The sequence below is a fragment of the Macadamia integrifolia genome, chromosome 9 (assembly GCF_013358625.1).
Source record: "Macadamia integrifolia cultivar HAES 741 chromosome 9, SCU_Mint_v3, whole genome shotgun sequence".
NCBI lineage: Eukaryota > Viridiplantae > Streptophyta > Magnoliopsida > Proteales > Proteaceae > Macadamia > Macadamia integrifolia.
Window position 1 is genome coordinate 18,081 of NC_056565.1, and position 27,133 is coordinate 45,213.

The following is a 27,133-nucleotide window of genomic DNA, read 5'->3' on the forward strand; positions in this document are numbered from 1 at the left end:
TAGAAAAGAAAAGCATGAAATAAAATACTAAGTAAACTACTAATTTTATTTCCAACCCTTGTTGGACCAAAACCCTGGGCTGGGCCGGTTCTTCTTGGCTCTTGGCTTCCAAAGCCGGTCATGCTGGTCCAACCAAGAAAGGGCAGCCGTATCTGCATCACCGGCTCAGTGCATCTGCAGCAGTATTCTCGATACCAGGTCTATGCTTGAGTACAAAAGTGTACTCTTGGAGAAACTTAACCCACTTGTCATGCCTCTGGTTAAGTTTCTTTTGGGTGCCCAGGTATCTCAGAGCCTGGTGGTCAGAGAATAGCATGAATTCTTGCGGTAAAAGGTAATGTCGCCAATAGCGCAGTGATTGGACAACCGCATAGAATTCCTTGTCGTACGTGGAATAACGTTGCTTAGCTTCATTAAGCTTTTCACCAAAATAGGCAACATGATCTCATTAAAGGCCTTCGTAGCACTCTTAGTCCATTAAAACTCATTTTTCATGCAATCGGTGATAGGAGACATAATGGAACTAAACCGGGAGATGAACCTCTTGTAGAAAGTGGCTAAGCCATGAAAGCTTCTTACCTCATGGACATTAGTTGGCTCAGGCCACTCTACAATCGCTCTCACTTTCTTAGGGTCAGCAGATACTCCCTGAGTTGACACAACAAATCCTAGGAAGATAACTTGATCACTCATGAAGGTGCACTTCTTGAGGTTGACATAGAGTTTCTCTTGTAAGAGTACATGAAAAATCTTCTGTAAGTGATCCAAGTGGGAAGACGGGGTCTTATTGTAGATGAGGATGTCATCAAAGTAAACCACTAGGAACTTGCCAATGAATGGTTGAAGCACTTGATTCATTATCCTCATGAAGGTGCTAGGTGCATTTGACAAGCCAAAAGGAATGACTAACCACTCAAAGAGACCATCCTTCGTCTTGAAGGCTGTCTTCCACTCATCTCCAGGCCTAACCCTAATCTGGTGGTACCCGCTCTTGAGATCAATCTTCGAAAAGATCGAAGAGTTGGCCATCATATCCAGCATATCATCAAGCCTAGGGATAGGGAACCTATACTTGATGGTGCTTTTATTGATGGCCCTACTATCAACACATACGCCAGGTGCCATCTTTCTTTGGCGTGAGCAAGGGAGATACAGCACACGGGCTAAGGCTCTCCCTAATGAATCCCTTCTGCAATAGTTCATCCACTTGCCGTTTGAGTTCGGCGTGTTCTTTGGGATTCATTTGGTAATGGGATAAGTTCGGAAGAGAGGATCCTGGAACTAAGTCAATAGCGTGTTGGATGTCAATCATAGGCGGTAACTCATCAGTTAGTTCCTCAGGGAATAACCTCTCGAATTTTCTCAACAAGTGTAGCACTTCTCTAGGAGCCTCAGTGAATAAGCGTGACCTATCGGTATTACTCTATATGGCAACTAGAGCATAAATCAACGCTGACTCGTGACACTCTCCTTCAAATTGTTGTTGATTTAAAATGTTGAGTGTTTTCATGGGGGTGTGTTTGGATGTACTTCCCTTGTGTTCTGGAACCCTAACTTCCCTAGGGGCACTGGGGGTCAGTCTGATCTTCTTCCCTTTGAATTCAAAGACATAGGTGTTAGACTTCCCGTAATTGGTGACATCCCGGTCATATAACCAGGGTCTACCTAGGATGATGTGGGCAACATCCATCTCTAGGACATCAGACCACACTCGATCCTCATATCTTGCAAAGTGTAGGGGAACTAAACACCTCAGATTAACGGGAATGGTGGACTGATCAACCTAGGCGACCTTGTAAGGCTTGGGGTGGGGTTCAGGTTTGAGGCCCATTCGAGCGACAATACTCTTGGCGACCACATTCATGTAACTCCCGTTGTCTATGGCGATGCGGCAGTTCTTGCCCTGATGACATGTGTAAGTGATGAAAATATTAGTTCGCCGCCAATCATCGCTAGTCCTAGGTTGTGAGACCATGCATCGCACGATGCCGAGCTTGAGGTCACCGACCTCCTCGGTGTCCTCATCAGATATGGTCTCATCTGGTCTATGGTCCTCATACTCATGGTCCTGAAAACCCTCTTGGTCACCTTCTTTAGGGGTCTGCTCTCCCACATAAAGATTTCTATTGGGACACTCTCTAGAGAAGTGACCAAACCCGCGACACTTGAAGCACTGTTGTTGCCCAGTACTCTTGGGTGCTTCACCCAAAATTCCTTTCCCCTTGTTGTCAAATTGACGCTGTGGTGCAGCAGGGGGTTTTGGGAATCCAGTTGAGCCTTGGGGTGGTTTTCTGAATTGGGACTCCCCAACTTGGAAGCTCTTCCTCTGAGAATAAGTTCTCATGGAGGATTCTACCTCAAGAGCTATCCTGAACGCCTGTGGAACGTCTCGCACTAGGTGGGGTGCCATATGAGACTGAATTTCGGAGTTGAGCCCGGTAAGGAATTTGGACAGTGTCTGCTCAACGTCCTCCCGAATATGGCTTCTAATTTTCAATTCATTGAACTTGCTCATGTATTTGGTCATAGTCAACTTTCCATGCTTCAAGGTATTCATTTCATTCAACAACTGGAGCCTATAAGTGATAAGCAAAAATTCCCTCTTGAGCCGCTCTTGCATTTCTACCCAGGTGGTGATTGGCTCAAGTCCTAGGTGGTCCTCCTGGTACTTTAGGTCTGTCCAGAAGTCCTGGGCAACTCCAATAAGTTTGAACTTAGCAAATCATTAGCGGACTTCCTCTGGCATATCATAGAAATCAAAGTACCTATCCATCTGCTTGATCTAATCCAGAAGGATCCTAGCATCAATCTGACCATCGTAGGTAGGGGCATCTACCTTAATCATTCGTCTGACATCAAAGCCCCTATCAGGATGCTTATAACCCTCATCATCTCTGTATTGGGTTTGGCGTCTTGGCGGTGGGCCTCGACCCCTACCCCGATCCCTACCACACCCCAGGCCTTGGAAGTTATCCCTTATCTGGTCATAACCATTAGTATGGTTATTCTCGTTTACTTCCTCAGGGTTAGGGCCTCTGCCCCTAGGTTCAGTGCTAGTTGTGTTACGGCCTTACCGTCCATCAGGGTTTTGGGCACTTGTCTTGAGGGCAACCAACTTATCGGTAAGGGCTTGGAGATGGACAGCTTGTGTTTCTTGTATGGCTTAAACGGCTTTCATGAATTCAGCCAGTTGTTTAGATTGGGTGGAGGTGCTAGGGGGGTCAGACATATCTTGGTATGCTCTACCAATACGAGTGGACATAAGGAAATGGGCAGCCAAGGTATGGTTGCCACCAAAGACTCAAGGTCTACTCAGAATCTCCAATTGAGACAAGTAGTTAGCCCTTTCAATCTTGAGGTAAAAAATTTCCCTCTCAAGTATGTGCTTTTGGAGGGAATAGCGTCCAATGCTATTTGGTCCCGCCAACTTAAGAAAAGGGTGTCCTCTAATCTATGGTATCGCTCTCTTAGCTCAGACTCGACTACGGACAGATGGTGACGAAGACTAGACCTCAAAAGGTAAGACATGTGAACAAGGGGCAGCAGTACCTAATTACCCTAAACCTAGACAAAACCATGCTCTGATACCAAGATGATGTAGGGGATTTCCTAGTAGACTAGGGTCCCTACAAAAGTGACTCCATTAAGGTAAGACAAACTTAAGGGGGGGTCTTGGGATTAGGTTGGGGTTTAGGTATGCTCAACAAATCAAGATTCAACATGCAATAAATAAAGACAAATCGACATGTAGCCAGGAGCAATATCAATCTAAGAGGAAAAACACGTAATAACTTACTAAAGCTTCAAGTGGGGACATGGGGAAGGGAACAAACGACATGCGAATGTTAGGTTCAGCGCAAATCAATCTAGACACCAAATAAGATATGCAAACAATCATTGTCCTCTAACAGCCAACTAAAATAGAAACTCAGCAAGGGTTTTATAGATATAACAGTGAAGAAAAAAAAAAGACTTAAAACAGTAGGTAAATTAGGTATAAATGAGGGGAGCAAGGACTGGTTTCAATGCTGATGGGCTGCAACATATAACAGGGATTAATGGAGGTGGGGGGGGGTTTAGTTTGATTACTTACCTTATTGCTGTCCTGGTCTGAGGAGAAAAGAAGAAGCCGAAGTCCTCCAAAACAGAAGTGCAGTCCACCTTATTTGACGAGGGAGAAGGTCCAGTTTGATGATGTAGTGCCCGACAGCAGCCTAACTTGTCGATGAGGAACTCAGTAGCAACCCAAGTGGGGTCTTCTCGATGGAGGTGATCTCCAATTACTTTGAACAATGGCTGTAACAGGGCAGCAGCAACAGAGAGAAACAGAAAACATCAAAGAGAGAGATGAAAGTCGAGAAGGGAGGGAGAAAGACGAGAAAGAGAGAGGGAGGCGAGACAGAAACGAGAGAGAGAGAGAGACGTTGGCCTTTTTTTTTGTTCATTCAATAAAATCTCCCATCGTGGCCAATGGCCTTACATAAATAATAGGATAATTACTAAAAAAAGGAAAAGGCTAATCTAGGAACATAATCTCAGAAATAACGAAGTTTCCTAAAAAAAATAAATAGGAGTGTTATTTAGTTTCCTACTTAACTCAATGACCTAAATAAATAAGATACTGAGAAATAAACCTACTAAAACAACAAATCAAATGGGGCCCACAAAATATTGGGCGATAGGAAAGAGAGGGAATCAACCAGCATTGGGTAAGGCTAGTCGATTCCTCCCTTCTTCCTTCCTTCTTCCTTCTTTCTTCTACTTCTATTCTTCCAGCCACAAAGATGGCTGTTTCTTCTTCTTCTTGTGTCTGTACACCTTGATGTCTCCATCACGGAACAACAACCTTCCCTTGCTTGTCCTCCTGCCAGAGATCCCCCTGTCGGTTCCCAAGAAGCCCCATCTTCTGGTGAAAGCTCCTCTGCCTCATCGTCCTCTGACTCCTCTGACGAACTTTCCTTTTTCGTTGATGATGCCTTTGATAGTGAGTCCTTGGTGGCTGAGACCTCAGAAGACGAAAGCCACTCCTCTGCTCCTTGCTGCGACCTGGCCTTTTACTGGTACTCACTCTGGAAAGACAAACCCTGTCTCGTTCAAAGATCTTTTTGTCCCCTCCTCTTCGGTCCACTCCCTGTCTGGTTCATCCGATGAGCTAGTCGAGCCATGGGTCGACCCTCCTTCTCTATTAGACAGCAAGGCCTTTTTATCTCTCCCTTGTCCATCTACCAAGGTCCATCCTTTGGGCTCATCCCTTCTTGGCCCCTCACCTATTACCACCTCCTCTTCAGCCCAACCCACCTTCATTAAATCCATGGGCCCCTATCTTAACCCTCCTCAGCTCGCTACCAAAAACTTGATTCCTAAAGCCTCGCCCCGCCGGACCCCTCTTGACCCACCTTCTTCGCCCGTCTCTTCTGAACCTTCGAATAGGCCTCTCGTCAAGAAGCACGCCAGAAAGCCTCGACAGATTCCTTTGAATCCCGCCCCCTCTTCTTCAACTGCCGCACCCTCGCACCGCTCCTTCCAGCATCGCAGCAAGTCTCGTCCCCCTAGTGCTCCCGCCTGCCCTCTCTCTGTAGAGTATGAGCTGCCTTCCTCTCACTTTGCTTGATGTCGCAGGCCTTGGTCTGGAACCTTCGGGGTTTGAACTCCCCCAATAAACATGCTGCCACTCATTTGCTCATCAAGGACCTTCGTCCTAGTTTTTGTTGCTTGCTGGAAACTCACATTAAAGAGAATTCTTTCTCCCGTATTGCCTCCATCAGAACCCCTGGCTTATTTTTTTTCACCAACCATTCTCACCATCCTAATGGGAGAATATGCATTCTCTGGGACCCAAAAATCCTCTCTGTTTCCCTCATCTTTGCCTCCTCCTAGCTCCTTCACCTGTCCATTTCTGATACTGCCTACAACTTTTCCTTTTTCTTCTCTATTGTCTATTCCTCCAACAGCATGAATGATAGAGATTCTCTTTGGAATGACCTTCGTTCTCTTGCGGGTTAAGTGGGCTCTCGGCCTTGGGGGATTTGTGGAGATTTTAATGTTCGTTACTCTCATGAAAAACAAGGAGGTGGGCATCAATTATGGAAAACATTAGTTCCTTCAATGATTGCATTGAGGACATAGCAGTGGATGATCTCTGCTGGTTGGGTATCAAGTTCTCTTGGAAAATTGACTCATCCCGTATCGCTTGCAAGCTTGACATGATGCTTGTCAATGAGGCCTAGCTATCTGCTTTTCCATCTTCCCATGCTTCTTTTGAACCTCCATCCATCTCAGTCCACAACCCCATCTACCAATCAATTCATCCCTACATTTCCTTTGGTCCAAAAGCCTTTAAATTCTTTGATATGTGGACCTCTCACCCTAACTTCTCTAAGGTTGTAGAGGAAGCCTGGCTAAAGCCTATCCAAGCTTTCTCACCCCATTCGTTGCCTTATCCAGGAAGCTCAGAAATGTTAAAAAAGCCTCAAAGCTTTGGAATACTAACATTTGGGAACATCTCCTCTCTTGTTATTGATTGCAGGAACTGGTTGACCTCCATCCAAATTCGTCTTCAGTCTGATCATCTAAACTCCTCTGTTGCTGAGGAGGAGAAATCCGAATCTGCAAACCTTTCAGCTCTTTTGGCTCAGGATGAAAGTTTCTTAAGGCAAAAGGCCAGAATCAATTGGATGGAATTGGGAGACTCTAACTCTTCTTATTTCCGTCGATCTTTGAAGTCCAGAAACAACTTCCAGTCCATCACCATGTTATCTAATCCTGATGGCTCTCAAGTTTCAAAAGTGGATGCGATAAAAGAGGCTGTTGTCAATCATTTTAAGCTCTCGTTCAACTTGGATGCTTCCCCGGCTTTGCCTATTCCTGAGGGGCTCATAATCAAATTTATTCCGAACAATGTTGCTCTAATGCTCTGGACCATTCCCTCTGATGAAGAGATTGCTGCTGCCATCCTTTCCCACAAAGCCAGCAAAGCTCCGGGGCTAGATGGATTCAGTATGGGCTTCTTCACATCTGCTTGGGACATCATCAAAGAGGATCTTATCAAAGTTGTCAAGAGTTTCTTCTTCAACCCCAGTCGGATCAAGGCTATCAGCCACACCTTCCTCGGCCTTATCCCAAAGGAGGGTGCCAACACAATGAATGACTTCAGGATGATCTCCGTCTGCAATCTCCTGTACAAGTTTATTGCAAAGATCCTTGCCAGCCGGATTAAGTCCATCATTGACACTCTTGTTAGTGATAACCAGTCTGCCTTCATCCCGGGAAGGTCCATTGGAGACAACATCCTTCTCTGTCATGAGATTGTTAGAGGCTTTGACAGAAAGTCCCACCCTCCAACAGCTCTCATGAAAATTGATATCCACAAGGCTTTTGACTCCTTGAGATGGGACTACACTGTTTCAGTTCTCCATCCCGGGAAGCTCTTGTTCATGAAAGTTGGTAATCTCTTCTAACTTTTCTCAATAATACGATTGGAGGATGAAGAAACAACCTCAGTAATAACATTCTTCGGTGGTTTAGACATTCTTCAAAATATTCAGAAAATAGAGAACTATGAGAAGCTGTTGAGACCCAAAAATTGATATCTGTAAAACCCTGACAAAAATTGATTTAGTCAAAAAACCTTGACAAAATCCTGAAATTTGCTGTCCACATGTGAATTTGAAACTCCAGCCGCACTCTTTACTTCACAATTCCACCAACACCAAGAAGAGACCTAGTTCTTAATTCGTAACATGAACTGGTGCCTAAATAGTCCCAAAAAAACAGCATAGGGTGTTGTACCCCTTCAAATGAACCGAAAGTAATCCTAAGAATTCTCTGAGATGAATCAACCAATAATGGTTAATGCTTTGACATAGAGTTGAACAAGACACAAGACCTAAGGAAAGTTGTAGCCATACCTAAGGATCTTGATCTGATACCATGTAAATATTAGAAGAAAGAAAAAGAGAAGGAGAAAGAAAGAGAGGCGATAGATGTGTAACAAGTTGGGAGTTACAACTTGTGTATTGTAACTCCCACTCCACTCATATATATAATAACATAAAGGTTACAGGGGCAGGACTCGAATAATAGTCCAGAAAAATAAAAAGAAGACAAAACCACCACTACTCATCTCGGTTTACGAAAACATTCCTCCAGAGGGTAAAGCGACTCAGCTCCACAGGATTGATTCTGTGATATCTGGTTTTCACAGCGGTCGGACACTTGTGAGGTTCATGAATTTAATACTCTCTCTCTCTCTCTCTCTCTCTTTTTCGGGGGGCGTGGTGGTTAAGATTTCATGAATTTAATCAAATCCAGTAAATGTATCAATTCCTTGAGTCCTTATTCCTGACATGGACGCAGATTGTGGATGCTCATATCTTTTGTTGCCTATATTTTTGTAATCCTCTTATCTTCTACATTATCGTTTTTAATTGGTATCCACATTTTAGTTGTTTATTAGAAAATAAAAAAGAAGCATACTCCACTTAGTCTTATCCGAACCTAATGGGGTCAATTACATGAATCCTGTTTGCTGGACGAAAGAAACATACTTTATAGAATTTGTATCCATTCAATTTGTAGAAAGGATATTGCAGTGGTGTCCTCGAAATCTTGTGTTGTCTAGGGAGCAATAATCTACTCCTTTAGGTTTTGAGTTTTGCTGAGGAATCACATACAGGCCGCCATAGACCTCTATCCTTGTGTAAGGTCCTGGCTCATCCATTATGTATGCTGTAATGCAAAGTGTTAATTCAGTCTCTTGATAGTGAGCTATACTGAAGGTACATATGTTTCTGTTTTGTCCTCATTAATGCCTTGCATATTGATGTCACACTTGCAGGAAGAGAGTGCACTAAACAAGCCCTAGAACCATCCAAATTTGATAGGTATTCCACAGTTGGGAGTAGATTGATTGGTGGACTCTTGGTATGCATTTGCCATCTTATTTCATTTCTTCGTTCAGTGGGGCCAGGTAGAGTACAGAAGTGGGACAATTTCCCATTGTGAGCCATTCTTTTTTGGGAGCGAAGGTGGCGTTACCATTTTGATCCAACATAGAGAGAGCAAGGGCTTTTCGTTCGCAAAGAATTATACTATTTTCAGAGATCTCTATTAGTGATGATAGATTGTCCTCTTCGTTGGTAACTCAAATCTCATTACCACTTTTGTGCACGTGATCATGGATCTTAATTGACCTTGGATAGCGATTGTCTAAATTGATGTTGTTTGGAGCCAACTCGGAAACTGGAGCTCCCTTCTGGACTGTCCATCTGCTGTAGGTTTGGAGGTGGTCGAAATAGGGTTGACTCCTGTATGGGCCATTGAGTAGTGGTGATTACCCGACTGGGTTGATTGACATTCTTAGGAAGAATCTTGACTTGATGGATGATCCTAACCATCTGATCTCAGTTACACTTGGATTTTTAGAAAGGATATATGAGTTCCAATAATTTGAATTTTTTTTTTTTGTGTGTGTGGGGTTGGGTGGGTGGGTGGGGGTAGGGGTAGGGTTAGGGTTAGGTATGGGTAGGGGTTGCATTTATACCATATAATTAATTAAGCAACCAGACCCGAAATTGTTTCATTGATTGTTAGTATTTTGCCGCCCATATAGAAATTGTTGAATTGGGATCATACTTGACTCTGATGAAAAAAATGAATTTGTAGATCAGTTTGCAAATTGTAGTGACATGTCAATATGTAAATTCCGTGTGATTGACTAGCCTAAACGTTTTGAGTCTATTTGCAATGGATAATGTATTTGTTTTAGGCATATGAAATCATGATATTATAGTTTGGTAATCTGATATGTTAATCCGGCAATCGATGGTTTCGTTGCCATTATTCTAGAATCGGACACAGCATCTCATCTCATGTAGATATCAGAAATGAGAACTTTCAAAATTTCAATTCAGTCGATTACCAGTGAGAAAAATTGAAGAAGGCATCATGCATGCCAACTTAATAACCTGAAAGGTTATGAACCTTGCCTCTTCTTAATAATTAATGTTCTCCCGGTTGGGGTGGACATTTTATTTGAACATTGATTATTTTGGTTATGGATCTTTTACTATAGTACCATGTTCAAGATCACGATGAAAAATCATTTAAATGACTTTCAGAACCTTGAAATTCAAAATGTTCTGTTAAATTTATATATCTTGAGGGTATAATCTTGTCATTTCTTGTGTACTTAAAATGTACAAATGTTGTGATCGACTGGCTACTAACAAACCTTAAATCAAATCGAAGAACTTTATACCTGGAAACTATGAATCTAGAAAGCTCCTCAAGTACTGTTATAGGCCTTCATTCAGTTTTATCATATTTTCTTTATAACTATTATGAAAGTAACGAGAAACATATTATATATTGGGAAGGTCGAAGAAATCCCAAACTCTTTCTTCAATAGTTGAAGGCAATATTGGGTTCTTTTCTCCTTATTTGAGCATAATTCTCTCTTTTGCAGTAGTTCAAAATTGGTTTCTCTCCATCCATCTGCAAATAAGATGCAAGGGGAATCCACCTCCCACTCACGGACTCACCACTCTAAATGCAATACCAACTTAAAAGATGTTGGTTTCCTTTTGTTTCTAGAAAAAAAAAAACAAAAAACAAAAAAAACAAAAACTTAAAAGATGTTAGATTCCTCCTCAATAAACACTCTTACCATATTCAATGTCCAAGATAGAACGCAACCCAAATCCAAAATCCGAACATCCAATTGTTTTTTTTCTGATGGTACCACTAGCCGAAACCACCAGTTTACATCTAGTATCAGCCGTCGGATAAAGATGTGATGGTACCTATCTAGACTATTTATTATTAAGTTGTGTCGTTGTGGTAGACCATGGCCCATAGTGATAAGACGTTTTGTTATTGAACAGTAAAACATGGGAAAATGGTTTCTACCTGTGGGATATGAAAGAAAAAAATGAAGTTTTTGTAAATGTTTCTTCGTATACTTCCATTGACCTGGCTTTGCGTACGCTTAATAACTACAAGGCCTATTTCAAGTTTCCTATCCATAATGCGTAGTATGGGCAGGGGATCATACCACATGCTGGTATAGTGCGTTTCAGGTCCTCTCCAGGTGGCTGGAGAGAGACTAAATCCCTGTTAGTGTGGGATGGATTCTGCTATACCAAGCCAATAACAGCATCAGGGAGGGCATTGGACGATTCGTATGCCAGAGGCTCAGGCAGGCTGTTTATAAATTATAAATTGGAGGGTAAAATGGTAGACGGAGAATGGAAATGGGTCCTCACTCCTCACTCCTCCATCCTCCAAATCTCAATTTAAGAGAAGACGATGTTCCACCACCACCACCACCACCCATATTGCCATCCATCTCTCTCTTTCAGAAATTAAGAATTGTTTGAAAGGAGAAAGAAAGAATATAGGAAAATATGATAATGAGGTACATAGAAACATATTAAGAAAATATTGAGTAAGCGAGCCTAATTAATTAATTAGTGATTCATTTCCTAGGAAAAACGATAAAGACAAAAAAAAAAAAAAAAAAGAAGTAAAAATAATAATAATAAAATAAAAAAATTTAATAAATAAAGATGGGACGGTAAAGAAGCGCGGTTGGCTGTTGTTCTCTGCGATTTCCTTTTCTTTCACCAAATCAACCGAATCAAAAGCAAAGAAACCTTTAACTAAGGTAAGCATATATTTCTCTCAAATTCCTTCCAGGAATAATAATAATAATAAAAAAGTCCAATTAATAATAATAATAAAAAAACCCAATTAATTATGTGTTCGCTTTCTTAGAATTTTCTTGTTTTTTGTTTTTGTTCGATTTTAAAAATTTTATCTCATGTTTTATTGCGTGTCAATCTGTTGTTGCAATAGAGTTGTAATATGTGTCCAGATTATCTTTTTTATAATGGGCCAATCCAATCGTAATCTGGGGGACATTTAAATCTTTTCTCACCTAACTCTTTAAGGGCACCTGCTACGCTGCTACTACCAATTTCTTCAACATCACTTGATCCTTTGTTTTTGCTCCTGCAATTTGTTTTGGATTTGCTGCTGCTTTTTTATTTTTCTTCATGCACTTTCGTCGTCTTTGGGCCTTTCACTAAGTTCACTTGTTTATCTCGATTCTTGGGTAGGCACAATTTCTTTTCTTCTTCTTCTTCTTCGTCTGGTAGAAGAGACATGTGTAAGAATTTTGTTTTCAATTGATGAAGGATAGAGACTACTGTAAAATTTTCTTTGTTTCCGATTGAATAAGTATATTAATCTCTGTTAGCGAGTTTTTTGATTGCTTGTGGAATTGCTATTATGTGGTGTAAACTACTCTTCTTTTATTATTTTGAATTTTGAATATTTTATTTTCTTCTCATCTGAGTAATATCTGTCTCTCTTCGCTTGTTTCATTTGGATCTTTTCTCCTGTAATTTTTTCCCCGGTTCCCTACAGCTTGTCGATCGTAGGATTATCTGCCTTATTAGCTTTGAACCTGCCGAAATTGGTTTCTAAATTGTGTTTTTTGTTTTCATTTCAAACAGTTGATTTTCTCTATTTGTTGGGTGATCTTTATCCGACTGATGTAAGGAAAATATGTTGCTCTATCTGTTAGTTTTGTGAGATTTGCTGGAACTTCTGTTATTCTAAGTTGGTATTTTTTTGGGTTTCTGCTTATTTGCTTTGATTGTCAAGAGTTGCAGAGGTAGAGATGGGGGAAGTGCTGGATGCTAGATACTGGTGTTATATGTGCTGTCAAATTGTGGACCCTGTCATGGAAGTGGAAATCAAATGCCCATTCTGCGAAAGCGGTTTTGTGGAAGAAATGAATAGCAGAAGCGATCATGATAGTGGTGACACCGATTTGGGTTCTGACCGACCACTCTCCCTTTGGGCTCCCATCTTGCTGGAAATGATGGGTAGTGGTCCTCGGCGCCGAAGATTCAGACGAGAAGAAGGCGAGGATGACAGTCAACGGGGAGAAAGAGAACATGAGCGGGTGACAGAATCCATCCGTAGGAGGAGAAGCTCAGCTGCCATCCTTGAATTGCTCCAAGGCCTTCGTGCTGGAATCGCATCTGAATCGGACAATTCAGAGAGTGATAGGGAAAGAGAACGTGAGCGTGAGCGTGTTATCCTAATCAATCATTTCAACCAGGCCGTAATTCTGCAGGGCTCCTTCGACCTGAACCAATCCGATAACCAGAGTCAGAATGCTCATGGTTCCTTGGGTGACTACTTCATTGGGTCTGGTTTGGATCTATTGCTGCAGCACTTGGCGGAGAATGATCCAAACAGATATGGAACCCCACCAGCACGGAAAGAGGCAGTTGAAGCAATGCCTACTGTTAAAATTGAGGAGAACATGCAGTGTTCGGTATGTTTAGAGGATTTTGAAATAGGTGCAGAAGCCAAGGAGATGCCGTGTAAGCATAGATTCCATAGTGGGTGTATTCTGCCTTGGCTGGAGCTTCATAGTTCTTGCCCAGTTTGTAGGTTTCAGATTCCGGCTGATGAATCCAACCTTGATTCAGATGCATTCATGAATAGGGATAACGGGGTGTTGAGCGGCAGTGGTAGCAGTGGCCGTGACACTGATCAAAGTAGTGGGGAGGGAAGTGAGGGGGGAAATGGGGATGGGAGAAGGCCTTGGGTTCCCATTCCATGGCCTTTCACTGGGTTGTTTTCTTTGTCAGGATCACAGAGTGGTGGAAATGATTCTTCACAGTCATCATCTTCATCCTCAGGGGGTTCTCGAAGAGCTTCTCACACAGACAACTGAAGATACTCATCATGTAGCGTCCATATCCTCTATCTTTTCTTTTATCCATCTTGACCTGCTGTCTCTTCTTCTGTACATAGTCATAGTCTTGTTTCTTGAATTTTGATCTAGCAGGGATCAACTACAATTTTCGCTTGTTTTGTATTCTCTCTAAGTTCTTGATAGGTTTGTTTCTTTTGTTTTTTGGGCAGATTCCTTTTGATCTGAATTCATTTTTCTATTTAAGCATCACATTAAACTTCAACTGCCAGTTAAAATTTAGTTACGAGCAGGAAAGGGATCCTTTTGCAAGGAGCAATATTTCCTTGATAGAGCCATTGGTGCTGTTTCTGGTATCATTTGAAATTATCTGGAGTGATTCCTAGGAAAAAGATTCCATTGACTTTCATATAACTGGAAGCTCTTCTTTTAATTGTTCACATAAGTAGAAGGGATTTGTAGGATGTACTAGTGAAAAACTTTTTGCTTTGAGAAACTGTTCTCTATTTTTCAAAGGAGAATGAACTTTGTCCGAAATAAAATATATGTACCAGGTCAAAATTGCTCTAATGAAAGACCCCCTTCAGAATCACTCTGGTGCAGTGCAATGACAAGGGAAAGGCATCCATCATCTGCTTTTCTTCCCTGGAACTATAGTTAGCTTCTTGTTGTCAAGTTTATCCTTGGTACAGAACAGTCAACTCTGCTTAGTACCCAAAAGAAAACCTGTTTAAGTTGACATGAGGTTTAATAAATCGGGAAAACCAATATATAATCAATATAGTTCAACGGGGACCTATTTTGTATTTAACTTTCGTGTCTTTTTTTTTTTTTTTACCAGAAACGTCTAATTGATGTCCATGTGCTAACTTAGAAGAGCAGAGGAAATCAGGAAGTATGACTCAAATGAGTTGAGATATGGTAGTTAAATAAGGGGAAAATGAACCTTCAAAACAAGCACTAAGAAACGTAATAAGAACAAGCATGGTTCATTTACACAAAATTGTGCTTGTGACTTGATGAATCAAAGTATCTGTTGTTTGACTTCTCAAAAACACCATAAATAATATAAGCTCAAAATTATGATTCTAACCTAAACCACGCTAAACAATCATACAACTCAACATAAAGACACCAGGCATACATAACTCTCATGTATCGACGACTCCCAAAGAAAGACTGCAGCCAAAATCATTTCACAGTCACAATCTTGATTACAGAAGCAGACTCTACTCGGTGCAATGCAACAACTGCATCACCAATCTTGCACAGACCCTTTGCCTTTGCATGTTGAAGGGCAAACTCTAATGCTTCCTCAGTTGATTCTGCGTGAGATGCCCTTGCAGACCCTGCAGTCAAAACAGGGACCAACCCCCGGAAAATAAGGCTATGCCTTGCAGGAGCTTCGTCGCTGATTAACCAATCAAAAAAATCTGTCTTTATCTCAGGAACCACCACAGATAAGATTGGCATTACAGGCCTGTACTTGGCCACAAGCTTTGCAGTGCTTCCCCCTCTGGTTAGAACCAAAATCAGAGCTGCTTTGCTAGAGTTGGCAGTCCGCACTGCTGAAGATGCCAAACTCTCCAATGGGCTCATGGGCACAGGTGCAGCTTCCATAGCCCGTTTAAACACTGCTCCATAATCAAGGGAGCACTCGGCTTCTATGCAAATCTTAGCCATGGTTCGCACAGCAAGTTCGGGATAAGCCCCAGCAGCTGTTTCCCCACTGAGCATCACACAATCTGTGCCATCAAGCACTGCATTAGCAACATCGGTGGCCTCAGCTCTTGTAGGCCGTGGAGACTTGATCATGGACTCCAACATTTGAGTTGCAGTAACTACAGGTTTCCCTTGCATGTTGCACTTGTATATCATCGCTTTCTGAGCTAAGAATATCTTCTCAATAGGAATTTCCATTCCTAGATCACCTCGTGCCACCATAAAAGCATCTGAGTTGGCCAGTATATCATCAAAATTGGCCACCCCCTCTTGATTTTCAACCTAAAACATCACGAACAACAAATGAAACATCATGATTCTGAGAGAAAACATTTACACAGCTATAACACAATATATAAGGTCATGAGAGGTTACTATCAACGGTCTCATCCTAGTCTAACCTCCTAAGCAAAAAAAAACTACACCAGATTGTATGGTCAAAAGCATTTGATCAAATAACATTCCTGAACTGTCGTCTACCATGTGTGAGTTTCCAAAGCAAACAAATGTCAAATTAACAAACACAGATGGCCAATTATCTACAAAATTATTTTCTCTAGGAGATTTTAGAACTCTCACAGACCTTTGACATGAGAAGGATGGACTTCGAATGCTTGCCCAGTAGATTTCGGACCTCCACAAGGTCCGAACCCTTGCGAACGAAGGATAAAGCAATCATATCAATCTTATTAGGAACCCCCCACACTAATATGTCTTCCTTATCTTTCTCTGTTAGTGTTGGGAGGTCTACAATAACCCCTGGAAGATTTACATTTTTCCTCTCACCAAGAAGGGCAGAATTCTCACAGCGGCATTGAACTAAACCCAACTTCTTGTTGCAAGACACAACAGTGAGTGTGATAGTGCCATCAGCACAGAGTATCACACTTCCCGGATTCAAATCCTCAGCTATTTTTTTGTAACTCATGCTGATCATGTTCTCATCACCCTTGATGCTATAGTCTGTGGAGACAGTGATCTCTTGGCCCTTCTTTAGTTGGATGGGTTTGCCATCCTTCAAAAACCCAGTACGAATTTCTGGCCCCTGTGATATCATTCGTGCATAGAGAAAAGGTTTAGAACATCTAAAAGAAATAAGAAAAAAAAAAAAAAAAAAAACCCAAAAAGCCTTCGAGAGAAGAAGATTCAATGATATTTAAGCTTTTAGGTCGATCGAGCAGAGGGCTTTGTTAACTACTCGAAACCAAGAAAATTAATATGGAAGATTAATTAATTTGTTGCCACAATTGAGTTTATTATTACAAGTTGTGAAACTCAATTGGATATTAATTAATTTATTTATCACAACACACACAATAACTGAATACTTACTTGACCAAGTTTCAGATTACCAGGATCCAAAATAAATAAACCTAATTAAAAGTTTTCAAACCTTTTAATGAAACCGAAGGCAATGCGAGATCCAGAAAAAAGGAAACTACAATAACCCAGAAGAGACAATCAAACGGAGTAAGACAAAGAAGGTACAATCAAACGGAGTAAGACAAAGAAGGTTAACAACAAAAACAAGCCAGCCCAGCCAGCCAAAATAGAGTTAAAGAAAATAAAACAAATAAGAAGAAGAAGCTGTGCTGACGGGTTGATGGGGTTGGGTGGGTAGAGTGATACCTTAGTGTCCAACATAACCGCACAGAGAATCTCAGTGTTTTCCATGGCTGTCCTTAGATTATCTAGGGTTTCTTGGTGATATTCATGAGACCCATGTGAAAAGTTGAAGCGAGCGACGTTCATACCAGCCTTGAGAAGCTTTTCGATCATGGGAATGGACCTCGATGCAGGACCCAACGTGCAGACAATCTTAGTCTTAGGCCTCATCATCTCAAATTCAGTCGCCATTGTAGTTTCAAGAGACTAGAAGGAAGGAAGAGAGATGAAGAAGTAACCCCAAGAATTAAAAAAACGATGATTGGGAAACAGGAAAACACTTCTTTCTCTTTCTTGTTGGTTACGTTTCAACTCTATAAAAGAGCACTCCGAAGATCACAGGACTCTCTTAAGAAAGTTTGAAACTTAATTGGAAGCCAAACTCTCTACTTTTACTAATAATTTTTTTAATTAATTAATTAATTAATTTTTTTTTGTAACAATGGAAGAAAGAATATACTTCACCCTAATAAGAAACGTAGCAGCCATTCATTCTTTCACCACCGAATCAAATGCACAATACTCCCGCTAGAGTCGCTACTGTGGGGTCTGGATAAGTTCATAATCTATATGCAGTCTTACTTGCGTTTTGTGGAGAAATTATACCCACCGCCATTAAGTTGCAATGGTCAAAATGGGGGCAGCCTCACCATTGCTATCTGTAGTCTCAAATTTGAATGCCTTGATTATCATGTGGCAATATCAATTAGGAAAATTCTCCAGTGAATTAAAAGAATCCAAGATCAAGAAGATGTTTTGTATTAGTAGTCATGCTGATCATGTGTATGGTTTACTTTATGCTTTTTCATTGAATTTTTAATGGTTTAAGATTATACAAATTTATTGTATATTTTTATCCTTTTTAATATTATTCTGATATATCCTGGAAATTCTTTAACTACAAAAATCAAATAATTCTCTGTGATGGAATAAAATTTTTACTATGTGAAGAACCAACCTAGGTTCAAATGTAACACAATAAGATTGCATTTGATATGCATTTTGTGAATACATTATGGATAGATTAGAGTACCAAAATATACTACCCACATAGTAAATTAGATCACACATACCTTGGTCCCTTGTTTAGTGATAGATATTTGCTTAAAATATTTCATAGTTGATCAAATATCCCTAAATAAAGTAAAAATACCTCCCAAAGCCAAGATTCCTATCTAGATTTGGCTCCTCATTTTAGCACCCATTGCCCAGGTCGGCTTATCTGGACAAGTGCCACATGGTAATGTGATGATCCAACAATTTGAAAAAGGCACAGAAAACGATGCATGATAGAGAAGCGAAGAACGACACGCCAAGAACTGTTGGATCATCGCCTCACTACGTGGTGCTCGCCCAAGTTGCTATGGGCAAGACCTGAGCGATGAATGCTAAGGAGATTAGGCAAGACTTGAACGATGAACGCTAAGGAGATGAGCTAAATCCTTCCTATCCTCCTTTCCAAAAGTTTAGCTAGGCAGGGTAAAAATGTTGGATCGTATCAGAAGATATTAGTGGAACAATGGCCCCCTAACTCCTCCCCCTTCACCATCTCCCCCACTCATTCAAGGACTTTAAAACATAAGATTCAAATTTATCAATCAATCAAGGATAGAAGAGTTAGAGAAAATTGGGCCTTGCATACTCATGAAATCAATCAATAATGGTGGCTTGGCGGTTCGCAATTCTAGTGCTCAATGGAATACTTACCTAAGGGTTGATCACTTGATCAACGCCTCTCAAGTGCTGTATGACTTGCAGACCATTGAATAGAGGTCTCCCCATCCAACAGTTGAAACACACAACCGTGTACACGTACACGACCGTGTATAAATGATGAAACATATCATTTTTAAAATTTATTATGAACCATATTGGGTTCGTCATTTGACCAAAACAAAACAAGCTACCAGTAACCAGTCTGCGCTAAATTCTCTCCCCTTTCTCTCTCCCGCTTGCGGCTGCAACTCCTTTTCTCATTCTCCCACTCCCAATCTCCGCATCTCCCGCACGCGTGTGAACCAGGTCGCCTTCTCTTCCTCTTCTCCTTCTCCTTCCCGGTCGCCGCTGAAATTTCGTTTCACCCATTCCTGATAATTCTTTTTGTTGACGATATAGGATTGGTTGGTCCTAGCACGCATCGATCACCAAAGCAAGCAGGGGAACCTTCCTCCCTTAAAAGGCTGAATTGACCTTTCGCCCATTCTGTGAACAAAATCCAGATATTTTGATTAAATGCACCGTCAATAATAAAAATAAAAATAAAAACCCATGTTTTGATTGCTGATTTGGTTAATACATGGGAATGCAGTTCTGAGTCTTCTGACGGAAGGTTGAAAGGAAATCTAAATTTCTTTCCTAGTGTTTTAAGGGCTTACTTGATTGATCATAGCAAAATTAAAACAATCAGGACCTTCCTTCTTTACCAACTTCATTGCAGAAGTTCCAGCTTTCGGAAGCTACTCTCCGATCCACGACGCTGCAATGGCCTCGGTTTAGAAAACGGCGGCGAGCAGGATATAAAGAGAATAGAGAAAGGAGAGAATCTAGTGCAGCGGCAGTGTAGAAGAGTGGGATGCAATAATCATTGGATAGGAATGAACCTAAAATAAATCAAAGGCTTGATGCCCATATTGGTGGATACACATATTGGGTTGGTAGCCTAGTGGTGAAAATGCCCTCAACCCATCATCGTTCAAGTCGGCTGGTTGTGGGTTTCAGTCTTGACATGCCCACTATCGCCCATAATGGTCATGTGAAGGGGAATACAAGCTTTAGGTGGATTTTTTTTTTCTACTAAAATTGTTAAGTTTGTCTTGAATTCTTGACCTGTTTTGAACATTGACCCGCTCTGACATATTTTGATGATTACTTGAATGGAAATTTTTTTGAGATATGTAATTATTCGCGACCCGATGGGTTGACTGGCGACTTGGAGTATATAATGTATTGTTGTCTTGTTGAGAAAGTCATTGTGTTTTGGGGGTTTTTTTTAGCTAGGGCTTCAGGACGAATTTTCTCACCGTTGCTTGGGTGTAATCTCTCTTCTGCATAGTGAAACACCTTCTTCTTCACCCGAGGACGTAGCACACCACACCGGTGTATGAACCTCGTTAAATCTCTATGTTGTGCGAATCCATTGCCTTTTTATTTTCATATTTTTTTGTGTTTGCTCTAACAAAAATCATATATATATATATATTTATATTATAGCAACTTGGATCTATCCAAGGACCTGAAAAAGAATTTGAACTCGTCTGCACTGTTGTTTAGAATGTGCCCGGCCTGAAGTGGCAACGGTGTCAAAAAACTAAAGTTAAGTGAGCAAACGTGTGGGAAAAGAGTAACCATTTTTGTTGTGGTACTTTGATCTCCATTCTAGTTTATATAGTGACTAGATGAGTTTTTCATTTAATATGCATTCAAGCATGATATATATATATATATATATATAATGATTTCACCAAATAGTCATGTTTTAAACTTCAGCCTTAAATTGAATTAAATACCGTCACATTTATGTCACTCTATCATCGTATTTTGGGAGAGGATTCCTCACGTTGCTACTTTAGGAGGAATCTCTAACACCACACCAATCATGATGCGAGAAATCATTTCATCAATAAAAGGGTCCACATGGTCAGGAAGGAGAGAGAATGTCAATGTGTGTCCTGCATGGTCAAGAGGTAAGAGAATATGAAAAGAATCTCCACAATGTCTATGTGAAAATCGTTTTCTCTTGTATTTTGTAATCATTTATGTATGTTAATGCACTCACTTGTATACCGTAGACACTTAAAAACTTTATTTAGTCACTTTGGCATTTTCTATTTGGTTTGAAACCTAAGATGTTGGCAGCCACCTTAGAGCCTACTGTTGGGGATTATTTTACCATATTAAATATATAAATAACCTTATAGTGTTTAGAATACAAGAATCATCAACAAATCATAAAAGATTAATCATGGGTGTAGTCCCTAAACCCAGAACAATAAAGTATCACATCTTAAAATACATAACCATATAGATTTACTATATCTATAGTAATCAATGGGACAACCATGACATGAACCATAAATGGGAATAAAGAAGTACCTGTGTCCCATGAAACCTCTGTCCCATGTGGTTAAACATTACTCCCATGAAGATGACAATAACGAACTACGCAAGTGGAGTCCTTCTACTGAGATCTTCTGTAGCCTCTTACTCTAAGGTTTCCTCTCTTTCTGTGCACTTGCTCTTGTGAGAAAGCTGTGCTCCCAAAACTAATAAGGCATTAAGTAAAGTAATGGTTGCAGGGACCGTCAGTATTCTATTTATAATAGAATCCCTAAAACCCTATTCCACTCTCACAATGGAAAGAGCTAGGAGTTTTCTAATTAGAGTGGGTCTATAATTGCTTGGGCCCAATAGATCAATCGGTATCAGTTAAGCCCACATAAAAATCCTAACAATCTCCCACTTGGGCTACACTGATACTGATGTATTTCCATTGACTCCTGACCAAATAATCCTAAGACTGAACACCACTCAAACAAACTTTGATCCAATCAATAATCTCTACTGTTGAACAATAGTAGAAAATACACCTCAATATACGACATATAACTATCTAATGTTACAGGCAATAGAAAATTATCATTCCAAATCGCCTTGAAACATATATATATATATATATATATATAAGGAGTTGATATCATACCTGTGATCACATGAAATATACATTTCCTTATATGTCTTTTCTTGATCTAAAGATCAGCCTACCTTAAAAACCTCACAGGTAGAAAACTTTGATATTAATCAACACTTGGCAAACTGCCATTTTCTTGAATTAATATCTTACTTTGGCATACCGCCTATGGCTAACTGTCACTTCCATGGATTTAGGTTAAATACCACCATAAATCACAAACTTTGGCAAACCGCCTGTGGTATACCACCACTTCTTTGGACATAGGCTAAATGCCACCATACATCACAAATTTTGATAAAATATCGTCAATTACCTTGGCTAAGCACTGCCAATAAATCTTAACAAGCACAACCTTTAAACTTTGGCTTTTGCCACCATGATATCTTTGGTTAAATGAGATCATAAAACTCCCACTAACCAAGCATATCAAAAACCTCAATAACACCAATGTCAGAAAATATGGCTCTTGAATACTTTGTCGATAAACTTGGATGACATCACCTTTGGACAAATGTCACATTTACCTTGAAAAACACGCAATTGAACTGAATGTACCACTTTGATGGGTTTCACTCATTCCTATCATGTTTTCCACATTAGAGATGAATATATGTACAGAAGTGTATGTTTTAATGTATTTCTTACACAATCAGAGACAACACAAACAAATGAAGTATAAATGTACATAAATAATTCAGAGAATAGATTTTAAGATAAAATCAATTCAAAATTACTCCAAAGTCATTATAAACTTAATAGGGCAATAAAATTGTTCCTATTTCCCTTCAGTTGTGCTTTGTTCATTAACAACACCTGTTTGGATTCCCTGAGAGCTAAAACCAGATAAAGTAACCCAAAAAATCTCAGGTATGAATCATACACACCAAATAACCGGGCTAGAAAATTTAATATGTACACGTAGCAGATAAACTACACAATAAATGTACATCTAGCAGATAAAAAATACAAGAGTCACAACCGTAACTACATTCCTATCCTTTGGGCTAAGAATGTACTGGTCCTCTTGTAAATCTAAATTTACTGTGAAAATACAATTACTTTTATCACATGTGAGTTTAGAAACCTCTAAGTTATAGTCCTTTCCATACATGTATTTTTTTTAACTTGGGTGACATCACCTTTGGGCAAATGTCACCAACTTTGCTGCGTTGAAAAAACTATGAAATAATAGGATGTGCCACTTTGGTGAATTCCATCCAATCCTTTCATAGCTTCCTAAAAATATACTGTGCAGCATAAAATGTGCGGAAGTTCACACCCAGTTTAATTATAATATATTTATCAATCATAGGGTGTTTCAAACAAAACATTCAAGTACAAAATGACATGAATATGAATTTACAACATATTTCAGCCATAAATAATTCTTCAATATCATGATAATAATAAATCAATGCAAAACTCCAAATAATTCTTTTGCATGAAAAACAATATAGTACACTGAATTTATTCTCCCACTAGCAACCTAGTATACTAACATTCTACTAGTAACATCCTCCCACTACCAACCTAGTATACCGAATTTATTCTCCCACTGGTCAAGCCATATAAAATAGCTTAAGATCCATACTTTTATTCTCCCACTTGGTTCAACCATTCATAAATTAATCCATTTATTGGAGAACACAATTCATTAAATGTGACATACATATAAACTTGTTCACATAGGCCCAAAAACAAAAGAAACCAAACATTTATCAATTAATGTTCATAAATAGGTTTTCAGAGAACAATGGCAGTGTTTGAGAACTTGGTATTGAATTGATAAAAATCGACACTAATCCAACCCAACCAATCCGAATTGATCCAATCGGAATACAAAAAATAATACATTAAATAAACCTATAACCTATGGTCATAGTGATGAAACCCTCATCCACCCTATTGCCATTGATCAACTGTCCAATACCTTTTAGGGCAAAAAAACTTTGTTTTAAAAGCATAATACCAAACTATTGATTTGGTTCTCCTAGTATAGAAAACTAGGTCTTTGAGATATATGTAGACCTCTATATTCTCAAGCCACTTTTAAAGACATTAGCTTAATGGTTCAACTCAAGGAAGAATAATCCATTCGATATTTAATTAATGCATGTAACATCAATAAAAACCAATATTACATCACTAACCATTAAACATAACCAAAGTGTCAACTGAACTACAATCTCAACCTTTAGGTCTGGAATGCACTAGTCCACTCAAAAACTACAATGACCGTGGGAGCTCTTCAACTTCAAAAATTACTATCACTTTTGGATGCATAACAACTTCTAGGTTAAGGTCTGCCTAGAGTACATTTGCATTTATGCTCATCTTTGATAATGTCGCCTTTGGGCAAACATTACCTAATTCCTGCTAATAATTTTCTATGTCTTTGAATATAAGACAAAATCTTTCAGTTGTAAACCTATTGCAGTAATCTTAGATTTTACCACTTTTGTGGGTTTCATCAATTCCACTGTAATAGCTTACAACTACACCTGGCAGCTTAAATTTGTGGGTTATTTAAACATGAACTAAATATCAATTTACATGTAAAAGAATAAGCATGTAACTGTTAACAAAATAAACATTACAATGCTCAATTATCAATTACTTTAAGAGTGTCAACCGGAACTACATTCCTGACCTTTGGGTCTGAAACATACTGGTCCACTCAAGTTTCTGCAATTATTGCGAGACTTCTTCTAACTTTCAAAAAGTACCACCATCTTTGGATGGATAGCATCTTCTAGGTTGAGAAATCCCTATTCTGTTTTTCACTTGCTTTAACTTTAACCTTTCTTTGATAATGTCACATTTAGGTGAACATTAGCAACTTTGCTACCAATCATTATTCTCTGTCTTTTCAAACAAAGAAGACTTTGATTTGTATTCTATTACAATAAAGTTGAACTTTACCACTTTGGTGGATTCCACCCAATCTTATTGTAATAGTCTACAAATTCATTCCGGTAGCTAAAAGTGGGATTGTTTAAGCATGAATAAAAATATTCATAAACAAAAGCATGAACTACATTACCAAGAATAACCAAGTTCATATTCTGATATGCAAGTAATGTATGAGTTGATTTTCTTTTATTTCTTCCAATTAATAGGAAAATCATAAAGAATCATTAACCACCCATACTTGTAACTTATACAAAACAAATCATAAAAGTTGATCAAAACTAGGCTCATAATATATCAAAACGAAGAGCACGAAAAACTGGACTCAACGCAAAAAATCAGGGTGGAAAATTCTTCACCGTTTGCCCGTACGAGCCATTTGAAGTTGCAGAACTAAAAATAGATCAAAATCAATCTAGTTTCCCAAACCAACCGGTCTAATCCGGTTCGGGCATATTGATTCCGGGTCAATTTCAACGATTCGGTCAACCTTTGACCGAGTCAAACAGAGTTGGTCATGAGTTGACCCACTTCACCCCGGGTTAACTCGGTAGGGTTTCCGAGGTGACCCGGCGATGACTCGCCTTTTTTTTTTTTTTTTGGAATTAAATTTTTTTTTTCTCTCTCCTCCGGTAGCCGATTTTCGGCGACATGTGCCGGCGCGTCCGGAGGTTTTCGATAACTTGCGACATACCGCCGCGACCATCTTTTCGTGTTCTACAACTTTCGTGAATAAAATTTTCCCATATGGGATCTTTAAGTAATGGTAAAATTATGATTTTCATGATTTGGGATACAAACCCTATACAAAATCAATTTTCCTTGATTCTAACACTATAAGGGTTGGTTCTGATACCAATTGTTGGGGATTCTTTTACCATATTAAACATATGAATAACCTTATAGTGTTTAGAATCCAAGAATCATCAACAAATCATAAAAGATTAATCATGGGTGTAGTCCCTAAACCCAGAACAATAAAGTATCTCATCTTAAAATACATAACCATATAGATTTACCATATCTATAATAATCAATGGGACAACCATGACATGAACCATAAATGGGAATAAAGAAGTACCTGTGTCCCATGAAACCTCTGTCCCATATGGTTAAACATTACTCCCATAAAGATGACAATAACGAACTACGCAAGTGGAGTCCTTCTACTGAGATCTTTTGCAGCCTCTTACTCTAGGGTTTCCTCTATTTCTGTGCACTTGCTCTTGTGAGAAAGCCGTGCTCCCAAAACTAATAAGGCATTAAGTAAAGTAATGGTTGCAGGGACCGTCAGTATTCTATTTATAATAGAATCCCTAAAACCCTATTCCACTCTCACAATGGAAAGAGCTAGGAGTTTTCTAATCAGAGTGGATCTATAATTGCTTGGGCCCAATGGATCAATCGGTATCAGTTAAGCCCACATAAAAATCCTAACACCTACTTAACAATCCACAAAAGTTAGGGCACATTCAATCTGTCGCATGGCAGGTAAGATTTTTGGTCCATCATGAGAAACTATCAGGATGGAACGTACAGTTTGGATGACTTTAGCCAATTTTCAAATTCATACTTCTTTGTCACCGAGGAGAATATCTATTTTAGTGAAAGCCTTATGGTTAACACATTCATTTGCAGCTCTGTTTTCTCCGCAATGCCTAATCATCTCAAATCACTGTCATCAAATATATTAAGGTGATCAAATCTTCAATTATGGGAGCCTGGGAAAAAAAAAATCCAATGGAACGCTTGAAATACACTGTCTGGGTGGTTTTAGACCTAATAGGTGGTGAGCTTCTTAGGATCTACAAAAGAAGGAAAAATAAAATAAAAAAAATGGCATCTATACTATAAAATTAGTTAAAAAGGTGAAGGGTGGGGGGAACCCATGTTTCGTGGTGTTGGGTGAAAGGAGAGAGAGAGAGAGAGAGAGAGAGAGAGAGAGAGAGAGAGAGAGAGAGAGAGAGAGAGAGAGAGAGAGAACTCTTGACTGGAAAATACGACCCAGACCCAACCATGGCCATAGACAAAAACAGATTGAGTTAGTTATAACTACTATTCCTGGATTCTCAAATGCCTTATTCCCTGGGAATCTTGAAAATTTGCCTTTTTCTCTTTGTTTTCTTTTCCACAAGGAATAGGAATATCATTCCGTGGTCATTTCTCACTTTTATTTCGACCAATGACTTTTAAAGTCTAGCAAAACATATATCGTACCTAGCCAATGAATATCTCACACATGTCCTGCCTTATGATTAGCTAGTCGAATCCTGTAATCATGCGGATCCCCTATGGACTCGTTTCAGAGCTCTATTCCGGTACTTTCTTCCTCTTGAGTTATTTAACAAATGAACTTCCTTTGAGGAAATGCAAGTACAATTTTTCCAGAGATTTCCCCCCCCCCCCCCCCC

General features: G+C 39.6%; 2 protein-coding genes across 4 annotated transcripts; one reads left to right on the top strand and one right to left on the bottom strand.

Moving 5' to 3' along the window:
- The first annotated feature begins 11,891 nt into the window (after positions 1–11,891).
- On the top strand, positions 11,892–13,946 carry LOC122088371 (E3 ubiquitin-protein ligase SIRP1-like). Of its 3 annotated transcripts, XM_042657623.1 has the most exons (3): positions 11,892–12,115; positions 12,519–12,559; positions 12,678–13,946. In XM_042657623.1, the coding sequence occupies exon 3, from the start codon at positions 12,686–12,688 to the stop codon at positions 13,754–13,756; it is 1,071 nt and encodes a 356-aa protein (XP_042513557.1). In that variant the 5' UTR covers positions 11,892–12,115; positions 12,519–12,559; positions 12,678–12,685; the 3' UTR covers positions 13,757–13,946. The 3 variants fall into 3 exon arrangements, with proteins under 3 accessions (XP_042513557.1, XP_042513555.1, XP_042513554.1); XM_042657621.1 differs by lacking the exon at positions 12,519–12,559 and having other exon boundaries at positions 12,670–13,946; XM_042657620.1 differs by lacking the exon at positions 12,519–12,559 and having other exon boundaries at positions 11,894–12,115.
- Positions 13,947–14,705: 759 nt separating this feature from the next.
- LOC122088569 (pyruvate kinase, cytosolic isozyme) lies at positions 14,706–17,466 on the bottom strand. Its single transcript, XM_042657881.1, has 3 exons — positions 17,087–17,466; positions 16,041–16,502; positions 14,706–15,739 (listed from the first exon to the last, which is right to left on the bottom strand). The coding sequence occupies exons 1-3, from the start codon at positions 17,312–17,314 to the stop codon at positions 14,927–14,929; spliced, it is 1,503 nt and encodes a 500-aa protein (XP_042513815.1). The 5' UTR covers positions 17,315–17,466; the 3' UTR covers positions 14,706–14,926.
- Positions 17,467–27,133: the final 9,667 nt, after the last annotated feature.